At 43.8% G+C, this 20,179-nt stretch overlaps 1 protein-coding gene across 1 annotated transcript in view; it reads left to right on the forward strand.

The window, feature by feature from the left end:
* The first annotated feature begins 6,005 nt into the window (after positions 1-6,005).
* TAF3 (TATA-box binding protein associated factor 3) overlaps positions 6,006-20,179 on the forward strand; it is a 116,376-nt gene continuing 102,202 nt past the window's right edge. Inside the window, exons 1-2 of the mRNA XM_068959314.1 lie at positions 6,006-6,288; positions 15,804-16,046. Coding sequence (XP_068815415.1) covers positions 6,123-6,288; positions 15,804-16,046 — 409 coding nt within the window. The 5' untranslated portion in view covers positions 6,006-6,122. The remainder of the gene's footprint in view (positions 6,289-15,803; positions 16,047-20,179) is intronic.

The following is a 20,179-nucleotide window of genomic DNA, read 5'->3' on the forward strand; positions in this document are numbered from 1 at the left end:
CTTAAATGTCTTACTTCTGTAAGGTTAACGGGAAAAGTAAAGGCCGATAGGTTCTAACACCAAAGGGATACATGATGATACATGGCATGAATCCCATGAGGCACTGCCTGAGCCAGTTCTACTAACCAGTGTGATATTTGACAATGTTGGTTTTTTGTTTTTTGTTTTTTTTTCTGGTCAGCTACACTTGAAAAGCTGGTAAAATAAGGCTTAAACACAATGTCCTTCCCTGAGCAATCAGTGTTCCTTTTTGGCTTTGAGTAGACTTTTTTTTACCCCTCTTCTGCCTGGGCTTTTCCTGCTCTGTCTACTCAAACAGCTGAGTACATTGCTATAATACAGCGTTGGAAAGGGGAGAGCAACCCAGGTAACTTAATTGCCTGTGGGTATACGTATAATTACGCCCTGTGGGGGTGTTCAGAAGCTGAGTGATTGGGGGTGGGTTTGGAAGGAGGGAATTTCCAGAGTCTGCTGACTGAAAGTATATATCTCGCTTAAATGTTAAAGTTCAGTATTTTTGCATATTTCCCTGAGAAAGAAGTTTTGTGAGTGTATGCGCTGCAGATTACAAAACAGTGCGTGAGCTTAGACCTTAATTTGTAACTGCATGTAGCTAACGTATGTTACATCTAACAGTTTGAAAACTTGTGCTATAATCAGAGGCAAGTACCTGTGTTAATATCCTATGTGTTTATGAAATGCCTAGAATACAAGATGTACTATACTGTGGTTATGTGCTGTATTGTGCTCCTCACAGTGCAGTTGTGGTTATAAATACATGTGGAATTTTGCCTTAATTTGCATGAGTTGCTTCCTAACCTGCTTGTTCTGTTTTTTCTCATAATATCAAAACCAGGGATTAATCGGAAAAAGAGGTTCAGCCAAGATAAGAGGTAAAGTTACAAAATAGAAACTAGATTGCATTTTAAAATGAATAGACACAGATAATCTTGCAGTTAAATGAAGAAGTCCGAGTTCAGTTTTGCTGGTTAGAGAACCCTCTTCCTCAGGAGTTGGGAAACTGCTGTTCCAGTTCCATTGCTAGTTTGAATCTCTGTATACACAAGAAGTTCTTGAACACCAGTAATTTTAAGCAAAAATGTCTGTGGTAGCATGCATTTGCATTTGGCTTGCTCTTCTATTTTTTTTAATACATCTTTAGGTTATTGGATTCATTTGCAGTTACTGCTTTAATTTTTCATAGCGCCCTGAAAATATGCAATGAAATGTCTACACCTAGGAGACTCTTCCTGAAAAAAAATCTGTAGGAAAATAAGCAGATTCAAATTTTAAAACTTTGTGGGAAAATAGCTTTGAAAGAGGCCTTGGGGTGGCAGGGAAGATGAATGAATTGATGAAGTATTCCCATTGGAGGAGACAAAGTGCAAAAAGATACGTTGAAGGTTTCTAATACGCTTCAATGTTTCTTACAGGTAAAGAAGAGCTCTTCTGAGCATATGGTTTAACCTGCCTGTGTCTATGTTAATAAGACTACTCCGTCATTTTGTGAAGAAGTGGTAAAGTCCTAGAAATATCTGTAAATTCTTACAATAAACCGCCTACACGAAACAAGTGCTCTTGGTTGTCTAAGTATCTGGATTTGACTTGGTTACTCTTTGAAACAGCTGATTTTTAAGAGGCTGTAACCTATGTGATATACAAAGCATGTAGGTGGGCATTTTCTTTTGCAGGTGGGAAAGAGTGCATAGCTCAAGAATATTAACACCTTGTATTTTCAAGGTGTTTGTTATATATATATTATGTGCTGAAGAGGGAAATGGCTAAATAACTGTTTTGAATCAGGCAGTTAGAACACTGGTCTTTCTGCCTCTGATCACAGTACGATTGTTTCTAGATGTTCATACTCTAAAATTAACTAACATGATTATGGGAATCATTAGTCTTTATTTAGACTGATTACTATCTATCTTGTTTGTCAGTTTATATACTGGCATGCTGTAAAATAGAGTAACCCTTGCCACAGTTCTCAGACCCCACTATACATGACAGAAATGCATGAAAGGAAAAACCGGACATGCTGAAGTAGAAGAAATGGTCAGTAGTAGTGTAGTATAACCATAAGAGCAAAAATATGCCATTCCCAGTTTGGCAGACAAAACAAGAGCCTTGAAGGACTCAGTTGTGTACAGGAGAGGAAGTGGGCAGGGGGTTTGTAGAAGAGAGATGAAGAAAGTGTAAATTGTGTTGAATATCAAAGCAACCTTCCGAGTATGACCTGAGGGACAAGCGTGAACAACCACTTGCTTGCTCGAGCTGCTGTTGGGTTGAGATGGACATAAGTCAGCTAGTCTAGAAAGCATATAATCAAGTGCTGAACTTGAGCTAATATGCTTTCTCAAAGGCACCGTGTTAACTTCATAAAGTGATGTACTGTTGCTATCCTACAGCTTTCAATGTGCTGTCTTTATGTGAGGTTGAATCCTTGGAGAGGATTTGTTACATACTTTGAAGAATCTTTTAATGACTACTTTTAAGAACTATTAACTTTTAAGGAACTAAGGTTCTAATGCTAGGGTTAGTCACACAACCGAAGTTGGTGACTGCTTGGAATGGGTGAATTTGGGAAGCTCTAAAATGTGGAAACACAAACTAGCCACTGGATACAGAGGTGGCCGTTATCCTAATGGAGGAGTTCCTTGATTTATGCAATTCTCAGCTTAAGGCCTTGATCCTGTAATTCTTTAGGAATAATCTATCTAAGCTGTGGGGAAAAAACTGCTTTGACACTGTGAACCTTTGCGGTAATCCGGATGATTTACATTCTACTTTTCCCTGGTAAATGTTTCCGTTCTCTGTTATATGAAATTACATTCCTGACTGGAAAGCCATCACCTCTCTAAGTGATTTCCAGGGAGTGGAGGGGAATGCAGTTCCTACCATGTGTGTGACCTGATGGCATATGCACAACATCATCAAGGTGTGTATCTGTGTAAGGCCAAGGCTTTCCAGCAGCATTGTATTGCCCCAGATTTTTGTCCAGATGGCGTTTCTGTGGCTACCCAGCCTGCTGTCACTACCTTGCATGCCCTCCTGTTTCTGTGCAAGAACCCATGCCTGCCTTCTGCCCAGTCTGCTCGCAGTGAAGAATGCAGTGTGCTACTGATACAGTGAATCCGATAGGTGACTATCAGTTTCTTGCATCCCAGCTGTTCCCTTTAAGTAAGGGAGGAAGGGATGACATGCTTGTGTAAAGCTGAGCATTACGGGGGCTGTTCTGGTTTGAAACAAGGTGGAGACTGCCGCTTGGTGCACAGCGGCTGACGCAGCAGTTCTGCCCAGTCAGCTGGGTCCATCGGGCACCCTGAAGAAGTAAAACAGCCCCTTTGCCTTTCCCAGCCCATCTGATTGTTCCACTCCTCCTCCCCCATACGTCACATCCTTTAATTCCCGTCAGCTACGCAAGGAAATACTTTCCATAACCCTCAAACCTGTCTTCCCTTCTCCCTCTTTCAAGACTCAGCCTGGGTGCTTAGTCTGAGCGAGGTCAAGGTTCCCAGCTGGGGCCCTGAGACATACTCACAGCCTGCCGTCTCCTTTTGTGAGTTCCCCTTGCCTAGGAGGCTGGGTTTCTGCTCGGGCCGCTCTGCAGCAAGACTTGGCCTTGTCCCTGGATACCACGCTTTGCCTTGTGCTTTAGCCGAGCATCTTCCCGGAATCCTAACTGCTCTCTGAATCCATTCCTTGCTGTGAAATACTTAATAGGTAAAGGTTAATATGTGTGTAGAGCAAGGATTAAGCTGTTTCTCCTTTTTATTGGAGAAAGTGGGCATGTGATTTTAGAGGAATTCAGATACTTTGGTGCTAAGATCTCTGGATTTTGGAATCACAGTGAAAAGATGAAACAGCAGCCCAATGTCAAAATTTCTATTCTGGCATGGTGCATTAAATACTTTCTTAGGTACCTAAGGAGTAGTATGTCCACGCAGGGAAGAACTTTCAAATCCCTGCAGTGAATGCTTGGTTCCCCTGGAGGCTTTTATAGCATTCTTACTTGCTCTCAACTTTCTGTCACTCAGACGTGATCATCTTAGCATTCATATACACATTTTTTTTTGGTTACTTCTCTGGACTGAATGATGTTTCCAGTGTCATGTTCCATTGCAGAGGTTTTTATGGATTTCATTACAGAACAATTGCTGCTAGGAGCCGTGCAACTCGGTAATGGTTTGGGGAATTGAACTTGGAAGCCCAGGTCCTTCAAACTAAACAGCAGGAACCATGGAGATAGGCTCTTTTTCTCAGCTTGTTACAGTACAAGCAATCTTTTGTCACCGTTGAGCTCATCCAGTTAGTGTGATATGCTATATGGAGCGGTCTGAACTGCTCAAGTGGGGCAGCTCATGAATCAGGAACCACCGTGCCTAATAAATCCTGTGCTTTTCCTTTCATTGCAGTCAGCCCATGTTCCAGGAAGAGCCCAGGAAACACAAGTCATGTTACTGCGAATATTTGGTAGCATCAGTCCATGGTAATTCCCCTAAGAATACTTCTGAAGTTTACAAAAGGAGGTCTGTGTATTTGCAGCTTTTCTGAACACTCAGAAAATACGTTTCTAAGATGGCAAACGTGCTGCCTGTTCAGGAACTCCCCAAAGCGGCTTGACAGACTGAAGAGAGCAAGCAAAGATCATTCACCTTTCAGTGAACTAATTAGTGAACTAATTAACAGAACTAGTATTTACAGTTGTCTTTCATACTGTCATTAGTTACACACAATTATTGAGTTACAATTTATTATTAAGTGCTATTAATTACACACAACAGTTTTAACAGTTCTGTTGCCCTTTATACTACCTCCTGCACCCCCATGGGGGTGCAATACTATCACCCTTTTCCATACCCATTTAAACTTCTTCATTTAGACCGTTATTAGACGGATTTTTATACCTTAACTGTCTTTTTTTCATTTCTGGACCCTCCTTTTTGCCAGTATTGTACCATCCCTTCCCTGCCCAGCCTCTTCCTGAAGAAACAACCTGCTTGTAAATCCTTCATCCCTGTGGGTCCCAGCTTTGCTCTATCCACACCCAAATTTGGTGTTTATTTCTAATAGAGTTACCCAGGCAACCTTGGCCTTACACATGGCTTCCGTGGCTGCCTACGTACAGGTGGCCTTGGCAAGGTTTTACTCCCCAAAAGATCCCAGAAATTCCTCTTCTGAGTCCTGGGATCCTTCTCGGTACATATTGTTCATTTTGCACACATTTCTGAGACAAGTTCTGGTTCCTCCACCTAGTTCCAAATAAATTCAAGCACTTGCTTATCTTAAGGGCAACAACCCCCACGCCAGAGCGAGGTTACGTGCTTTTTCCCCCCCGCACACTTTTTGCGGGGGCTCACACAGCATCCTGCTCTCCCTTGGCTGCTTCATTACACATCACCGGCCTTAACGTGGCTCTTTTGGATCATCTCCCGCTTCCCCCCACCCCAGTCTTGTCAAGCCTCCCTACAGGCCTTCGGGGCGCTCAAGTCCGTTTCGGTTTAAAGCATCTCGACGAGGCTCCCTTCCTGCGCCCCGGTGGTCGGGGGGTTCTCCCCCATTCCTTTAAAATCACCTATAAAAAAAGCAGAAGGGAAGGTGTCATTCCAGACGGTCAGCTTCGGCGGCAAGGCCCCTGCAGCAAGCACCCGCTGCCGGCGGGTCCCCTCAGCCCGAGGCGGCGTGAGGCGACAAACGTCTTTTACAACCGACAAGCGGCGCGCAGCTTTAGGGCCCGCCGCGCTGGCTGACACGGCCGCGACCGCCCTCCTCCTCCTCCGCGCAGCCCAAACCCATCCGAAAAGGCTTCGCCTCGGCTGGGCGGACCAGAATTTCCCGCTTTCTACGCGATTTTTGAGGTGGTTTTGGGACGACGCGCTCCGGCCACACGGCGCTGAGGCCCCAACCGCCTCCTCCCCCCGCTCTCACCACCTCCTCAGAGCAAGGAGGGGAGGGAGGATGGCCGAGCGGTCGAGGGCGCTCGATGCGCTCGGCGCTGCAGCCGCGCGGCCTGGCGGCGGGGAGGCGCGACGCCAAGATGGCGGCGGCGGCGGCTGTGGCGGCGGCGGCGGCGGGTTGTGCGTGAGCTTCGCCTCGGCCCTGGCGGCGCCCAGCCGGCCGGCATGTGCGAGACCTACTCGCGTTGGTTGCTGCGGGTATCGGTGGCGCAGATTTGCCAGGCCTTGGGTTGGGATTCGGTGCAGGTCTCGGCCTGCGACCTCCTCACCGACGTGCTGCAGCGGTACCTGCAGGGGCTGGGCCGGGGCTGCCACCGCTACTGCGAGCTCTGTGAGTGCCGGGGCGGCGGGCTGGGCTGGGCTGAGGGGGCCGGGGGTCGGGGGCGGAGAGGAGAGGGCACGGAGAAGGAGCGTGGGGGGCTGTGGGGCAGTGGCGGGGGCCGAGAGGAGCGGGAAGGGAGCCGTGGGTCCGAGGTGGCGCCCCCACGGGAGCGGTGGGCCGGGGGTGTGGGGTGCGGTGAAGTCACGGGGCAGCGGGTCTGGGGTGCAGGCGTGAGAGGGCAGTGAGTGTCCGCTGTGGGGCAAGGGGGAAACAGCGGGGGTGAGGCACTAGGAGTGGGGTGCTGTATGTGCACATAGGGGGAAGCGGGGCAGTTGGGAGCGGGTCTGGGGTGGGGATGGGGGGGGAGATGGGGCTGCTGCCCCACTTCTTTGGCTGTAGTGTGCAGGGTGTGTGTTGGGGGGGTGTACAGGAGGAGAGGACGGGCCTGTTGGTCCCGTTGCTGGGGCTGTAGTGTGCTGGGGTGGGTGTGCGGAGAGGGGACACAGGGGACCGGTCCCGGGTGGGAGGCTGCTGTCCCAGGCCATCTCAGCGTCAGCAGGTGCGCACTGGGGGAAGTCGGGGGGCTGCAGTCCCCACGGCCACTTTGGGGCCTGGGGCTGCCATTTACGCCAGGTTTGGGCTGTGTGAAGGGCCAGGGGGTTGGGGGGTGTTAACCCCGTGGTGGGGCCGCAGTGAGCGCGCTGGCGGGGAGCGTAAGCAGTGAAGGGTTGGAGCTGCCGTGCGCGGCGTGGAGCCCATATTAAAGGACCACGGGGCCCCATATATTAAGCTGTGGGGGAGGGGTGTGCAGTGGGAAGTGATGGTGTGTATGGGGGGAGTGGGGGAGTGCGGTGTGTGAGGTCGGGGGTGTGCTTGTGTGTCTTGGTGGGGGATGGAGCTGTAATGCCCACACCGTGGGATGTGCACAGGGCGAGTGATGGGGCTGAAGTGTCTGAGGTATGGGGGTTTGTAGGTGGGAAAGAAAACGGACAGAGCTGGAGATCTTTTTAGTGCGCGTGGTATGAGGTACGTTGGAGACGTGCGCCTGGGGGTTGGACAAAGCAAATTTCTGTGCCCCTTCTGAATCTGAGAGGGGGAGGGGGTAGGGGAAACGGAGATGTGGGTATCAGTGCTGGTGGAGTGGTGGATGAGGTGGTGCTGTGGCGGCTGTTGAGCAGGATTTGGACTGTTGTAACACTCCATAAATACTGCAGGGGAGATGGAGTGCGGTGCATAGTGGAGAGGCTGGGGGAGCGAGGGTGCCCTGTAGGAGTGGAGATAGGCTGTGTGTGCACATGGGAACCAGGGCTGCTTGCGCCTCTTGAGATCTTAAACGGGACCAGGGAAGCAGGGAGTCCTGGAGCCTAGGATCAGGAGTGCTGTTGCCAACTGCGTCAGTGTGGAAGATATTTCAAGGAGCCCTAACAGGATTGGGATCGGGAGTACACTCCTCTTGCAAAGCAGGCAGTGTATGTGGAGGGTTGGAGGGATTTGGGGAACCAACTGCTGCCTGCATAAAGAGGAAAGGAGGAAAGCCTCAGGAGGGAGGAGGGTCGCTTGACCACCACCTGCTCAAGGAGAGCAGGGAATTTGGGGAGACTTGGGCACGGAGATTGGACTGCCGTGCTGCTCTTGTCTGCTTCTGAAGTGCTTGGGGCCTGGGGACGACTCTCTGGGGTCTGGAACCGTGTGATGAGGCCGTGTTAGAGACTGCATCTGCTTGGCCTGCAGCGTGCTCTGAGTTTGGGTTGCTGAAGGGAATGTGGAGAGACTGAGGGGGGCAGGTTTCTTGTTACCACTTCCTTCAGCATGCTGCGGGGCTGTGGGCTGTCACTGCTCTGCGTGCATGTATATATTTATAGAGAGAGAAGTCCGGGATAGCCCCGAAACAGAGGTCAGAGTTGCTATGCTGTTGGATGTCAGCATGGAAGACATTTAGAAGAGTAGAGGGTTGGGGGTTAGGGTGGATGATGTGGTGCTTGCCTGAAGAGCTGGATATGGAGAGGGTGACTTCCTAGGAAAGGATTTGTGGCTATGACAAGCCACCACCAGTGCTTGTGGGAGAAGTAACAGGGATGGCAGCTCTGAACAACTGAGAACTTTGCTACCACTTCCACCCCAGTTGTGTGGATGTGGGCTCTGTGCTAATCAGGGCTCATGTGGATGAGGGGGATACTGAGGACACACTGCAGCTCCAGGTGGTAGCTGCAGCTTCGAGATCAGAGGAGCTTTGAAGGGTGGAGGTGTTGGCTTCCTCGGCAGGAGTGAATTTGGAGGGTGTGTGGGACGAAGGACCGTGTGCCAGGAGGGAACGCTCAGCGTGATAAGCATAGTCAAGAGAGGAGCAGCCTTGGCCTGGCAGTGCTGCTTGTTGTCGTGTCTGTTCTCTGAGGCAGAAGTTTTCATTGCTGCAGTGAGCCCCAGTAAAGCATGGTGATGATCTGAACATACCTGATACCTGGCTCTGCCTCAGCTTGTTGAATCCAGGAATAATCAAGATCTAGTCTGAGTCTGTCACTGCCTGTTTATCTGAGCCCAAGCTTGGCTGCCTCTGCCACGGCTAGGAGGAAAAGATGCATAGACGGTGGAAATACAGTTTTTTTTTTTTTCCTCTCAGTGCTTAAGGAATTGGAAGTGCTTACTGAAAGCTGGTAGAAATAAAATATCCCTCTCTTGCTTTGAGGGTGCTTAGAGATAGTGGAGAAGGGAAGTTTTGCCCCCCCCCGGTGAATGGAAAAGGAAGTGTCATAGTCTCTTTATGGAGAAGGGAAACATGCTGTTTTTGTGCCAGTGACACGGTATTCCATGTATTCTCTCTCTTAAAATAATTCCTCTATTTGTTTCTTTAAAAAGGTTTGTAAGAAGACGTCTTAATGCTCAGCTGATGTCTCCCTGTTTTTTCAGAATCGTTTGCTTTTTGCTCCTAAAATAAGTCACCGTACAAACCCAGCTCTGGATGAATGAGTTGAATTTCGCTATGGTTTAGCATAAGTGGAATTAATTAAATTCCAATTGTGGCGTCCTCATTGTCAGAGTGTTATCTCGGAGTCAGCCCAGTTGAGTTGGAGTTAGCGGGGTTGTCAGCTGGAGGGACCTAATCCTTGTACTGGAAACTGAATGGATTTACTCTGACGTAACTGAGTGTGGCACTGCTCTGAAAAGCATGTCATTGCTGTTCACACATTTTTCTCGGTTGCGAAAGAAAACGATGGCTTTCCTAGCTGTGCTAGATCTTTGTTCCAGCTGTTACATCCCATTAGGAGAGCTATATTCAAGATTTTTGTTACTTTTCTGCTGTTGTTTCTTTGCATTTGCAATAGCTGTAGTTGACGGGAGCTTCCGTGGTGGCAAATGGAAAGCAAAGTGATTTGCAAAGCCATCTTAAGATGCGTTTGATGCTGTGAAATGTTTCAGAATACTGGATTGGGGGTGGAGAAGAGAGTGATTTTTTACAAGGGGAAAAAATAAGGGTTTTTTTTGTTGTTAAAATGCACCATGTTTCTTACGCTGTTGAAATTTGTGGAAAGCCTTTAAGAAGAGGAAGGGAAACCTATTTGAGATGGTATACACTTCAAACACGTTTGATCCTAAAATATTTGAGAAACAATCTTGGGAGTATGTAGTTAAGGTATCGAACTACAGTGCAAACTGACATCATCTGGTTTCTGAGAGCGGAGTTCTCCGTCTTCGTCGTTTGTTTTAAAGTGAAGTGGTAAGACAAAAGTTCGCTGTTATGTGCCCCTGCGTTCTCCACTCACATTTCACCTGGTTTATAAGAGGTGGCAGTGCAGCTGGTGCCTTGGGTTAGCTGCTGGGGATTTTCTTGAAAACCGTGGGTTCTTTTTATATTGGGGGAAACTGTCCAGAGAAGACAGAAGGGTTACCTGCCTCATTTGCTATGAATTTAGCTAATGCAGCTTGACAGTGGAACGGTTGATTTTAGACGTGCGCAATATGGCTTGGTTTACCCTTGAACTTAGCCCATGTAGTGAGATAATTCAGTTTCCAATGTGTTTGTGTGGGTGATATGGCAGATTGAAGGTATGAGGAAGGGAGTCATGAGTTGGACTTCAGAAAAAACTCTGATTTTTCTGTCACATTCCTTTTAAAAAAAAAAAAAGAAAGAAATAGAAGCTACTACATTTCAATCGCTGAGGGCCCTTTGGGTTTATTTCAGCAGCGGTGTAAAGTAGCAGGACATAGTGGAACAAATTTACTACAGTTTTTGTAAAGAGGGCAATTTTATGTTGCTAAAACAAGAGGTATAGTAAACTAGATAATTTGCTTTGAGGTGTGTTGGATCTAAAGCAGTGTTTTCAGTACTCTTTCCTTGAATTTTCAGTATTGTACATATGCTTAGATATGCTGTGGGGTGTTATTTTTCCCTTCTGAGATTTGTTTACAATGAGGAAATGAGATTAATAGTTGCTCCTTAGTTTCAGTTGGTATCAGTACATTCATGTTTTACAGATATCTTTGTTTATATAGACATATAAGGATTTATAAATATAACACCTACAGATCAGTATATTAAACTTCTATGTTAATAAATGCATTTACATTAAAAAGGCAGGATCTGGTCTGATGAGCAGAACATCATAACTGGAAGGAAAAATGACGAATCTTGCAAAATGTTTCGCAATGGCTAGAGCTGGGTCAAAAACTGCTAAGGTCACTGCACAATCTCCTATAAGGAAAAACTTAACTTTGTTGTAACAAATCTCTGCTTTTAAGAATGCAAACAGCAAACTGATATTTTTCTTGGCAGTTACCACAGCGGAGAGGGTTGCCCTGACGTCCGCCAACGTTTTCTTTCCTTCCCAGTGTCAAATTTAGCTCGCACCTTTTTCCATTTTTGTACTTTTTTGATGACTTCACTCTGACCCATATTTAATAGCAAACTCCATCAGTGCTAAATTTTGGTGCTCGGTTTAAATGGGAGGATTCACTGTACTGCCGTTGAAAAGAATGGTGTAACAAACGTTATGGGCCCTGGAGAGATACTTGTTATAGTGAGCGTACCTCTTCATGTCCTGATAATCTTAAATTTCGGTATTCTGAAGCTAATTATTGGCTTACTGGCTGCCAGTAACGACGGGCAACTTCTTTACTTGGCATTTATGAGGTTACCGGAAAAGCAGCAATAGCAAAATATGTTACCGAACCCTAATGCAACCGTTAACTGTTTCACTGGAGATGCTTTCGCCCGCCTGGTAACTACACGAATAGAACCTCTTTGTCGGTTCAAGCGTACTTAAGGAGTGCCTATATACTTATTAAATAAGCTACTGCGTACGCTTGTCTCTTCTCATGGGTGCTGGACGGAGCCGATGTGTTGTCTGCTTGAAAGAATTGTGCTGGTGTAATTATTTCAGCGTAGATACTCTGCAATTTAACGCTTGGCAGGGTCGTGTGACTTGCTGGAGCACAAAGAATCTGTGACAGAGCCTGTAATAAAAACACTCAGGAGTCGTACCTGCTAATTTAGTACTAAAAAAAAAAAAATGCCTCTCCCTTATACCGGACGTGGGGGCGAATGCTGGGCTGTTCATAATAGATTGCACGTGTTTCGTGTGTCGTGACTCGTTAATTTTTCTTAATATATTTATTACAGAGCCGCAGTTGCTCCTGATAAAAAGCCCTGCGTGAAACTAAAAGCTTTCTGCGCTGTACTTAGTTGCTTGTTAGTTTTTCACAGACTCTTAAGGACTTTGGGACTGGAAGGAGGCGATGATGGAGGAAGGGGGAAGTTTGACAAAAGTAATCCACCCGTTCCTGAGCCTGGATTTAAGGGAAACTAAGGTAGTTGTTCCCAGTAATCTTTCCCTCCTGCACGAGTTTTTTGGGGAGAACTTGAATGTTTGTCAGATGGGTTACTCTGGGTCCAGACGAATTTTTGTGGCTGTACGTGGAGCGTGCGTAGAGTAAATACGCTGTAGTAACTTCTGAAACTTCCTTTTCACCGCGAGCCAAAAGTGAGCTTTTATCTTTTTAAAGGCACCTAATACGCTGCCCTCGTTCTGTTTGAACCGTTTTCCCATGAGAGCAGCTAGGTTTATCTGCCGGTGACGCTGCCCGGCGGGCTGAGGCTTGGATAACTTTCCACCTGAATATTCGACTCGGCCGGGGTTTGTGTTTCCCTGCAGTTTCGGTGCTGTACGTTTTTGCATCTGTCTCTGGGTGTAGGTACCTCCTTACCTGTTGTGCCTTCGCGTGCACAAGGAAGCTTGAGAGTATCGTAACTTCACAGCCGTTCCCACGGATTTCTGAGGAGCTGCTGTGAGACTGAACGGTCATAATTCAGCTCTGCTGTTTGTCACAGCTCTGCCGGTTTCGGAGCGCAGTGTAAAAGCGAGCGAGAAAGTTATTTTCCGAGTTGCCTGCTCTTGGGGGAGAGGAGGAGAGCTGCGGCGTGATAACTTGCTGGGTGAGCTACTCCCACCTCCCTCCCTCTCTTCGCAGTCCCGGACAACTGATATTAAGTGGAAGATCGCGGTTTGGGGAACAGCGTGAGGCTGGGAACCAAACGCTCGGAAGCTGTTTGTGACCTGGCGCTTGCTTGCTGTGTGACATAGGAGAAATGATTTCGCTGGAGGCGTCCAGCGTCTGAACTGTTAAACTGAGGATAACACAAATGTCTGAAGAATATTGAGACTTGATTGACAAGTTCAGTAGGCACAAATTAAACTTTTTTTTTTTTTTTTTGCTTTGTTTACTTGCAGAGAAAAGGCTAAGACCGAATAAAAGACCGGGAGAGTGTGTGTCGTATGTTTATCAGCGTTTTGTGTACAGTCTATTACAATCTCTTTTGTGTGTCCGTTTTCTGCTCTTTTAGTGAATCTTTATTGAACCCGACGGGGAGGAGAAATACGAGACTGCTCTAATAAAAGTATATAGGCGCAAGCGTGAGGTTTTCAGACGTGATGAATCGCCCGAAATTACATTCGGTGCGTTTTTGTGCTGTGTACATTTCCAGTTGATAAGACTGTTTTGATTTAAATATGAATGTGAATACAGACCTGAAAAACATTTTTTTATTTTTTAATACGCTTTTCTCACTGAGGACAGTCTTACTTGAAAAGAAGTTGTTAACCCATCTTGCTTTCGTCCCTGTAACAGGTGCAGGTTTTAAAAATTTTAGGAGTTTTTAGTCTTTCGGCTTGTTGTTGTCTCTTTGGAAGCAAGTATCCAAAATACGGAGAAATGAAACCTCTTTAGTTGTGTGGGGGTGTTTTTTTTCATAATGGAAAATAAAGTTTATCCCTTTCCCTTGTCTTTTGAGCCTGCGTACTTGTTTTTAATATGGATAGTTGCTTAAATCTTTCCGTGCTTTAAACGTACACGTAGTGGTTGCTTCTCTGACACTCGTTCTTAGTAGCCACTTGTAGGCAGAAGTCCCTTTTAACACTTAACCCTTGCTAATCATATCAGTGCATTAGGGAGGAGGACGGTTACAAAGATTACATACAGGTCTAGGAAAAGACCAGGGGCTAAAAGTGCCCTATTTCTGGGCTTATTGAAAAGCTTCCCCCAAGGTTTTCATTTTACCTGGCTATGCAACTTTTATCCATTAAATTTTGACACCCTGGTAAATAGTTCAGTGAGTTCAAAGGTATCGTCGTGGTCCGACTGAAAATGACAAAGACGCTGCAAAATTACCTTTTTGTGCCAACTATCTAAATGTAATTTTTAAGGATAAAACACTCTTCCGTCAAATGCCCAATCACTATAGGGACCTCAAAACTACATAAGAGCGTGGTGATAGCTTTCTTATAATTATATTTATGCAATTCTCTAGATTTCTCTGTCCCTAGAGTCTGCAGGGGAAACTGGTACTCCCCTTGTAGAAGATATTATTCAAACACAAAATAAGAGATGATCCTTGTCGTAAGGAGTTGGTGTTCTAAATAAAGGCAGACAAAAGAGGAGATAACTGAGTCTGATCTATCTGCGTTTTGGCAGTGGAGAAAATTAAAACACAAGTGACTTGCCCAGAGTCACGCAAGAGGCCTGTGTTACAGAGCTAAGAATCGGAGCTATAATCTGAGTATTACTCTTATCTTAACCACAAGACCAAGAGGAGAAATTCAAGACCCAAATTCTTATTTTCTAAATGTAACTCCAGGCATAGGTTGGCTGGGACTTTGAATTCGTCCAGTGATGTGAGAACTAGACTGCTCGGCTGCATTGGCTTCAAGATAAATCAAAAGAGATTAAATTTAAACAAAAAACCAAACAACATACACACAGTTCTCCAGAGCTGCGGCTTCTGATTCGAAACGCACAATAGCGGTTGTATTTCTTTAGTAAACAATCGCTGCTTTTCTGTAATTACTTTTTAAAGTAAATTACAGCTTATCGTCATTTAGGCATATCATAAATCCATAGGCCAACTATACAGAATTATAATAATTCTTATAACTTTATATACATATTTTTTTGAACCGTGGGGTTTAAGGCTGCTCTGTGTGTGTGTGTGTGTGTGTGTGTGTGTGTGTGTTAGCAGAAGTTAGGGTGAGACTCAAAGTTGGGTCTTTGGTACCTAAGTCAGATGCCCAGTTCTCCCTCTGGAGGCCTTCGGGGAATCTCTCCATCAACTCTTGCAGAGAAACTGAGGCACGTGGCAGACTGCTGAACTATACAACTTAAATCTTTGACACAAGTTACGGGTGTAGAACAAACCGTATCCACTCTTGCACTGTTTTCTTTGGAGGCTTTCTTTTTAGGCCAAGATCCTGACTCTTAGCCAGTAAGGTTTCACTACGCTTTTCATAAAGAAAAGAAGATTTTTGCTGTGAAGTCTAACTTACGTTGCGCCACAGGAAATCACTCCATGAAATTTAGAATAAAATATTCTCTGCTTACCAGACCACTACTGAGTGCTGGTGTGTTTTGTCCTGGAGGTGTATCTCACTGGTAGGTAAAGTGACTCATAGTTTATGAAGCCTGTGGGTTTCATCAGATGGAAAGATACTGTGTGAAGTATTTTTGTTATCAAAAGATATATGAGGCTTTAGGCAGATAGATTGGTTTTTGCTACCTATAAGCTATAGTTAGTTCAACAAATTGAATTATTTTCTAGATTGAAAAATAACGTTTGGTCTGCTACATTTTGACAAAGGGACCCTTTCTGCATATTGAGTGCTTGGGTGGCACGTTTTAGTGTTCGCTGTAAAACTGGAAACTGTTTTGAGTGGTGTTGCATGGTGTTAGTTGACTGTTGTCAGGGGAAGCTGCCTGTTGCTACTTCTTGGTTTTGCTTAGTTTGCTCCTTGACTTGCGGTTCTTTAAAATAGTGTAGATTGAAACAAAATGCTTTTAAAACGGAGTGCGTTCTTAACCCGAAACATTTTACAGCACTGACCTAGGTGAACAGTGAAGCTGGGCGAATTGCGGGGCAGTAACCGCCGTTGTAGAGTAAGCGGTGAGCCATGGTGGACTGTAATCTCTAATTATAGGTCTGCAGGTCAAATTTCTTAAACCAGATTTTTGCAAAAAAGTTATTCTTTTCTTTTTTGTTACAGATGGCCGGACAGATCCAATTTTGGATGATGTCGGTGATGCCTTCAAGCTTATGGGGGTTAACCTGCATGAGCTGGAAGATTATATACACAATATTGAACCTGTCACCTTTGCACATCAAATCCCTTCGTTTCCTGTCAGCAAGAACAATGTCCTACAGTTTCCCCAGCCTGGAAGTAAAGATGCAGAAGAAAGAAAAGAGTACATCCCTGATTATATGCCACCGATTGTCTCCTCTCAAGAAGGTGCGAAATTAATTATTTACCTTAATTTTTGGTTCCTGTGTATTTGCATGTTTGTTCACATCTTTGAGCTGATGAAGTTGTACTGCCCACAGGAATCACTCAAGAAGGACCCCCAGGGCATCACACAATACGAAAACACCCTTTCAAAACAGATAGCAGTACTGTGGCAAAAGTTTGTTTTCCATTCCTATTTGCCTCAGGATTAGCTGGTGTTAAAACGCACCATGTTAATACACGTGCTTCTGTAATGCATTTAAATTTAAGGTCTGGAATGAGAATAGAAATTAATGCTTTACAGTACATTGGCCAAGCATGTTAGTGTTCCTGTCTTATACATACAGCAAGAGCTTGTGCAACTTGGTAAAGGTAAAAAAAAAAAAAAAAAAAAAAAAAAAAAAAAAAAGGAAGGCTGGTGAGACTAGCACAGTGTTCCCAGCTCTTGAGAGCTGGTTCTTCATCCTTTGATCAAATTTAACAAAATAATAAGCCTCTTCCAATTAAAATGAAGTCAGATCGAAGTGAGAGGAGTTCAGAAGCACAGTGCCTGCTTCTGATTCTCTCTGACAGCACTGATTAGTATTTTATTGTCACTATTCCAAGTGTTCTCCTTTCCTTTGTTATATAAAAGTCCAAGAGAAGCAGGGGTTGAGGACAGTTAGTTGTGACAGTGCAACCCACTATTCAAATAGTGGGTTCCTTCAGCTGTAATTAACTTGCGAATTCTAACAGTGTAGGGAATGGAAAAGGCAAAATAATTTTCTTCTGGTTTCTTTTAGCTACAAGAATTTTCACTGCTAGCTAAGAGGAAAAAAGTTTAAGAAATGTGGCCAGCTTAACTCGCTCTTTAAACAACGACCGTTACACAAATATCCTTTGTGAGGAAATAAAAATGTGCGACCCTGTGGACTGGGTACAAAAATGGCAGAGAGAACAACATTCTTTCCCAAAATAGTGTAATAAATAGAAACAACTCTCGCAAGGTATTTATTTCATTTAAAAACCGTTTGGCAAGAGAACGTATATCGTGCTCTATTATGCATCGTGTTCTTTTTGAAAAACTTAGCCATCAAAGACTGAACACTGAAATAGGTGTAAAAATTCTGTACAATACAAAGGTGAACATAAATGCCATCTCCTTATTGGTAAGATGAAATCTGTTGCTGTGCCGCTACAAACATTGCGTGGGGCAGTTGTTCAGTACTTTAGTAAAAGAGTGAGTGTATCTCCTGTCTTTCAAACATCCATGTTCAGATATATAGATCCAGGTACGATGTCCTCCAGTCAGACTAAGTGAACTAATGGTCAGGAACAGTTACCTGAAATCTAAAGAAACGTCAGATGAAATGATCTTTGAGTGTACAGTGCTGTTTAGAAGCCGTATACTATTTCCAGTAATAATATGAGGACTTACTCATGCTGATGTGTATTTCTGAAGCTCTATAGACCTGACTTCTGTTTTCATCGCGTGTAATGTGCAGTTGTTTTGTAGATTAGTAGGATTTTAATGTCCCTTGCCTTAATATAGCCTAACAAGGGAAAATGCTGTTCAAAGCAGAAATATTTTCTTGGATTGATAAGAAGATACTAAAATCTCTCCTTTGTGAACTTTGCTTAAAAGGTTGATTTTTAAAACCTAAATACAATTTTTCTTAAGCAGGAAGGTACGGTGCAAAATGTAAATATCATGTATATAGACAGTATTAATAAAAATATAGAGAAAGAAGACTTAGAAAAACAAATAGAGATTTTAGCTACCCTCTCGTGCCTGGTTTCTTGATATGTTTTAGCCCGATTGTTTTCAGGAGGTAAACAGCATTCTGTCAGGAAAAAATCCAGCACCTTTGAAGTATAAGAAGTTACCCGGCAGTTTGGGGGTTTATTTTTTTAACTTAGAAAATCATACTTCAAAAACGTGCTAGAAGAATCAAATCCGAAAAGGCTCAAAGCAGCTGTAGATGAATGTATGAACGGAGAGGGGAAGACGTGAGAGTATCTCCGCCTCAGTCTGGCAATACGTAACATACAAGCTGAGACTAAAAATTGAAATGGGGACAGTTGTGCTTTTTCAGTGTAACTTTTTATACTTTCTCTCTTGCAAGTTAGATCCAGGAGTTAGATTTTAGCAGTCCTTATAAATAATGTATGAATCTTTTTAACACCCGAAGCAAGAAGATATTATTTCCCAAGTTGGATGAGAACCAGGAAAACTTCTAACGCCTAGGGCTAGTGTATCAGAGGACCTGTAGACACAACTTCAGAAAACGAATACAAAGGTTTTTTTATATAAATAAAAAGCAAGTTTTAAATACAACTACTGAATGTGGATTTGTTACAGTTCATGTAAAAGACTTACAGTAGAGCTTAATTTGAATTAAGCGTTTTCTGAAAATGCAATTTGTAGTTTTGTGCCTGGTACTTTTTGGAAGGGGTGAGATGGCTCAAGTGACTCTGTTGTATATGCTTTGTTATGTTTTACTGCTAGTAAAATTTGGGAGAAAAACGTTTACATCTGCAGATTAACGGAATGCATCTCAAAAACACTGAAGAATTACAGAAATTGGTTGAATAGTTTCCAGAGATCTTTATATTAAAAAAATTATTGCTGCTAGAATTATACAGTTCAGAATACTTGAGTTGTTGAGAGTAGACAATAAAGATAATTATTCAGTAATGAAAGAAGGCTTCATGCATATTATGGTGTGTAATGTAAATCTTTCAATCACTTAAAGGACCTGTAAGGAAAACGAGTTACGTCCCATTTTGTATTAAAGCCTAGAGCTCAGCTTACGTTACGAATATTTGTTTACTGATATAATTCAGATATTACTAGTGCTGATATATTTTTAGCAATAATGTTGTAGCCACGATGGTCTACGGATATGAGAAAAACAAGGTTTACTGGGAGAGGTAATATCTTGTAATGTTATCTGTTGATCTAATTAAAAGTATTATCTCTGGTGACAAACTGACTTCATAGGTAATTTTAGCTAGGTGCTTTAGTAATAAAAAGCTTTTTTTTTTTTTCCCACTTGTTCTTTAAAAAAAAAAATGTGTGCAATATGCGCCATGACCAGTAGGTGTTGCTAACCTCCTTCTCAAAAGTCCTCTTGTTCTGCATGCAGCTGATTTCTTATTTCCACTTACTCTAGAACTGTGGATGGTGCATTGGGAGTGTACAATCTACGCAGCAGCTTGTGTGATGCCGTAGTTATCATTAGCAAAGATGTGATAGGAGCAAAAAAGTCCTGTCCAACATGAGAGATTTTTTTTTTTCCCCTGGTTTCCTTCAAATATAATCAATAGTAAGAAATGTTGAAGCATTTCTCGCCGAGTGATTTGCTAAGTTTGAGGAAGGTGGAGGCAAACAGACTTGTATAATCTGTTATCTGTAGCAGTTTAGTTCAGTGATACCAGTTTTATTCCAAGATAGCAGAAAACGTTTTCTTGCCTTAAATGTGGAGTGCCTTATTTCGGTGACTTGGACTAACTAGATGATCTGGTGCACGCTCCAAATGGTTGCACTGAAGAAATCTGCATGTAAAATTGTGTTTCATAAAACAATCTGATTCACTATTGCCGTGGCAAATGTTGGGTTTTTAGCGCTATTTTTTACAAAGGACACTGAAGGGGTAATTTTATGCCAATGTATCATGATGTTTGCTCTCTGCCTATTTTTAATTAGTCTCCTTTTTGTTTTTACTGAGTTATTTTAGCGCTGTTGTCACTAAAATGTCATGGTAAACTTGTAAGACAGATTAAAAAAGGAGAAAAAAATAAATTAGTTGCAAAACATGATGGTCATGCTTTATTTCTTGTGCTTTAATGTAAGAGAACATACATTGTGCAATAATACATCAACTTCACAGAAGCTGCTGATTTCACTTGAAGTAAAACAGTTCCGAGTTGAAACTAGGCCAGCTGAAAAAGCCTGGATACTTTTCCACAATTATTAATAATCGCTATTACACTTACTTTGTGATATTGTTCGGAGCCCTGGGTCCCGATGCATTAAGAACTAGATATCGTTCTCTATAACATTAAAAAATCGAAACGCAAGGTGTGAATCCTACACGTGCCATGGTAACCTTGTCTTTTAAGCTACCTGGAAGCAGTTCCTACCTAAGCTTGCTGCA

This window comes from Struthio camelus, chromosome 1, assembly GCF_040807025.1.
Source record: "Struthio camelus isolate bStrCam1 chromosome 1, bStrCam1.hap1, whole genome shotgun sequence".
Classification (NCBI taxonomy): domain Eukaryota; kingdom Metazoa; phylum Chordata; class Aves; order Struthioniformes; family Struthionidae; genus Struthio; species Struthio camelus.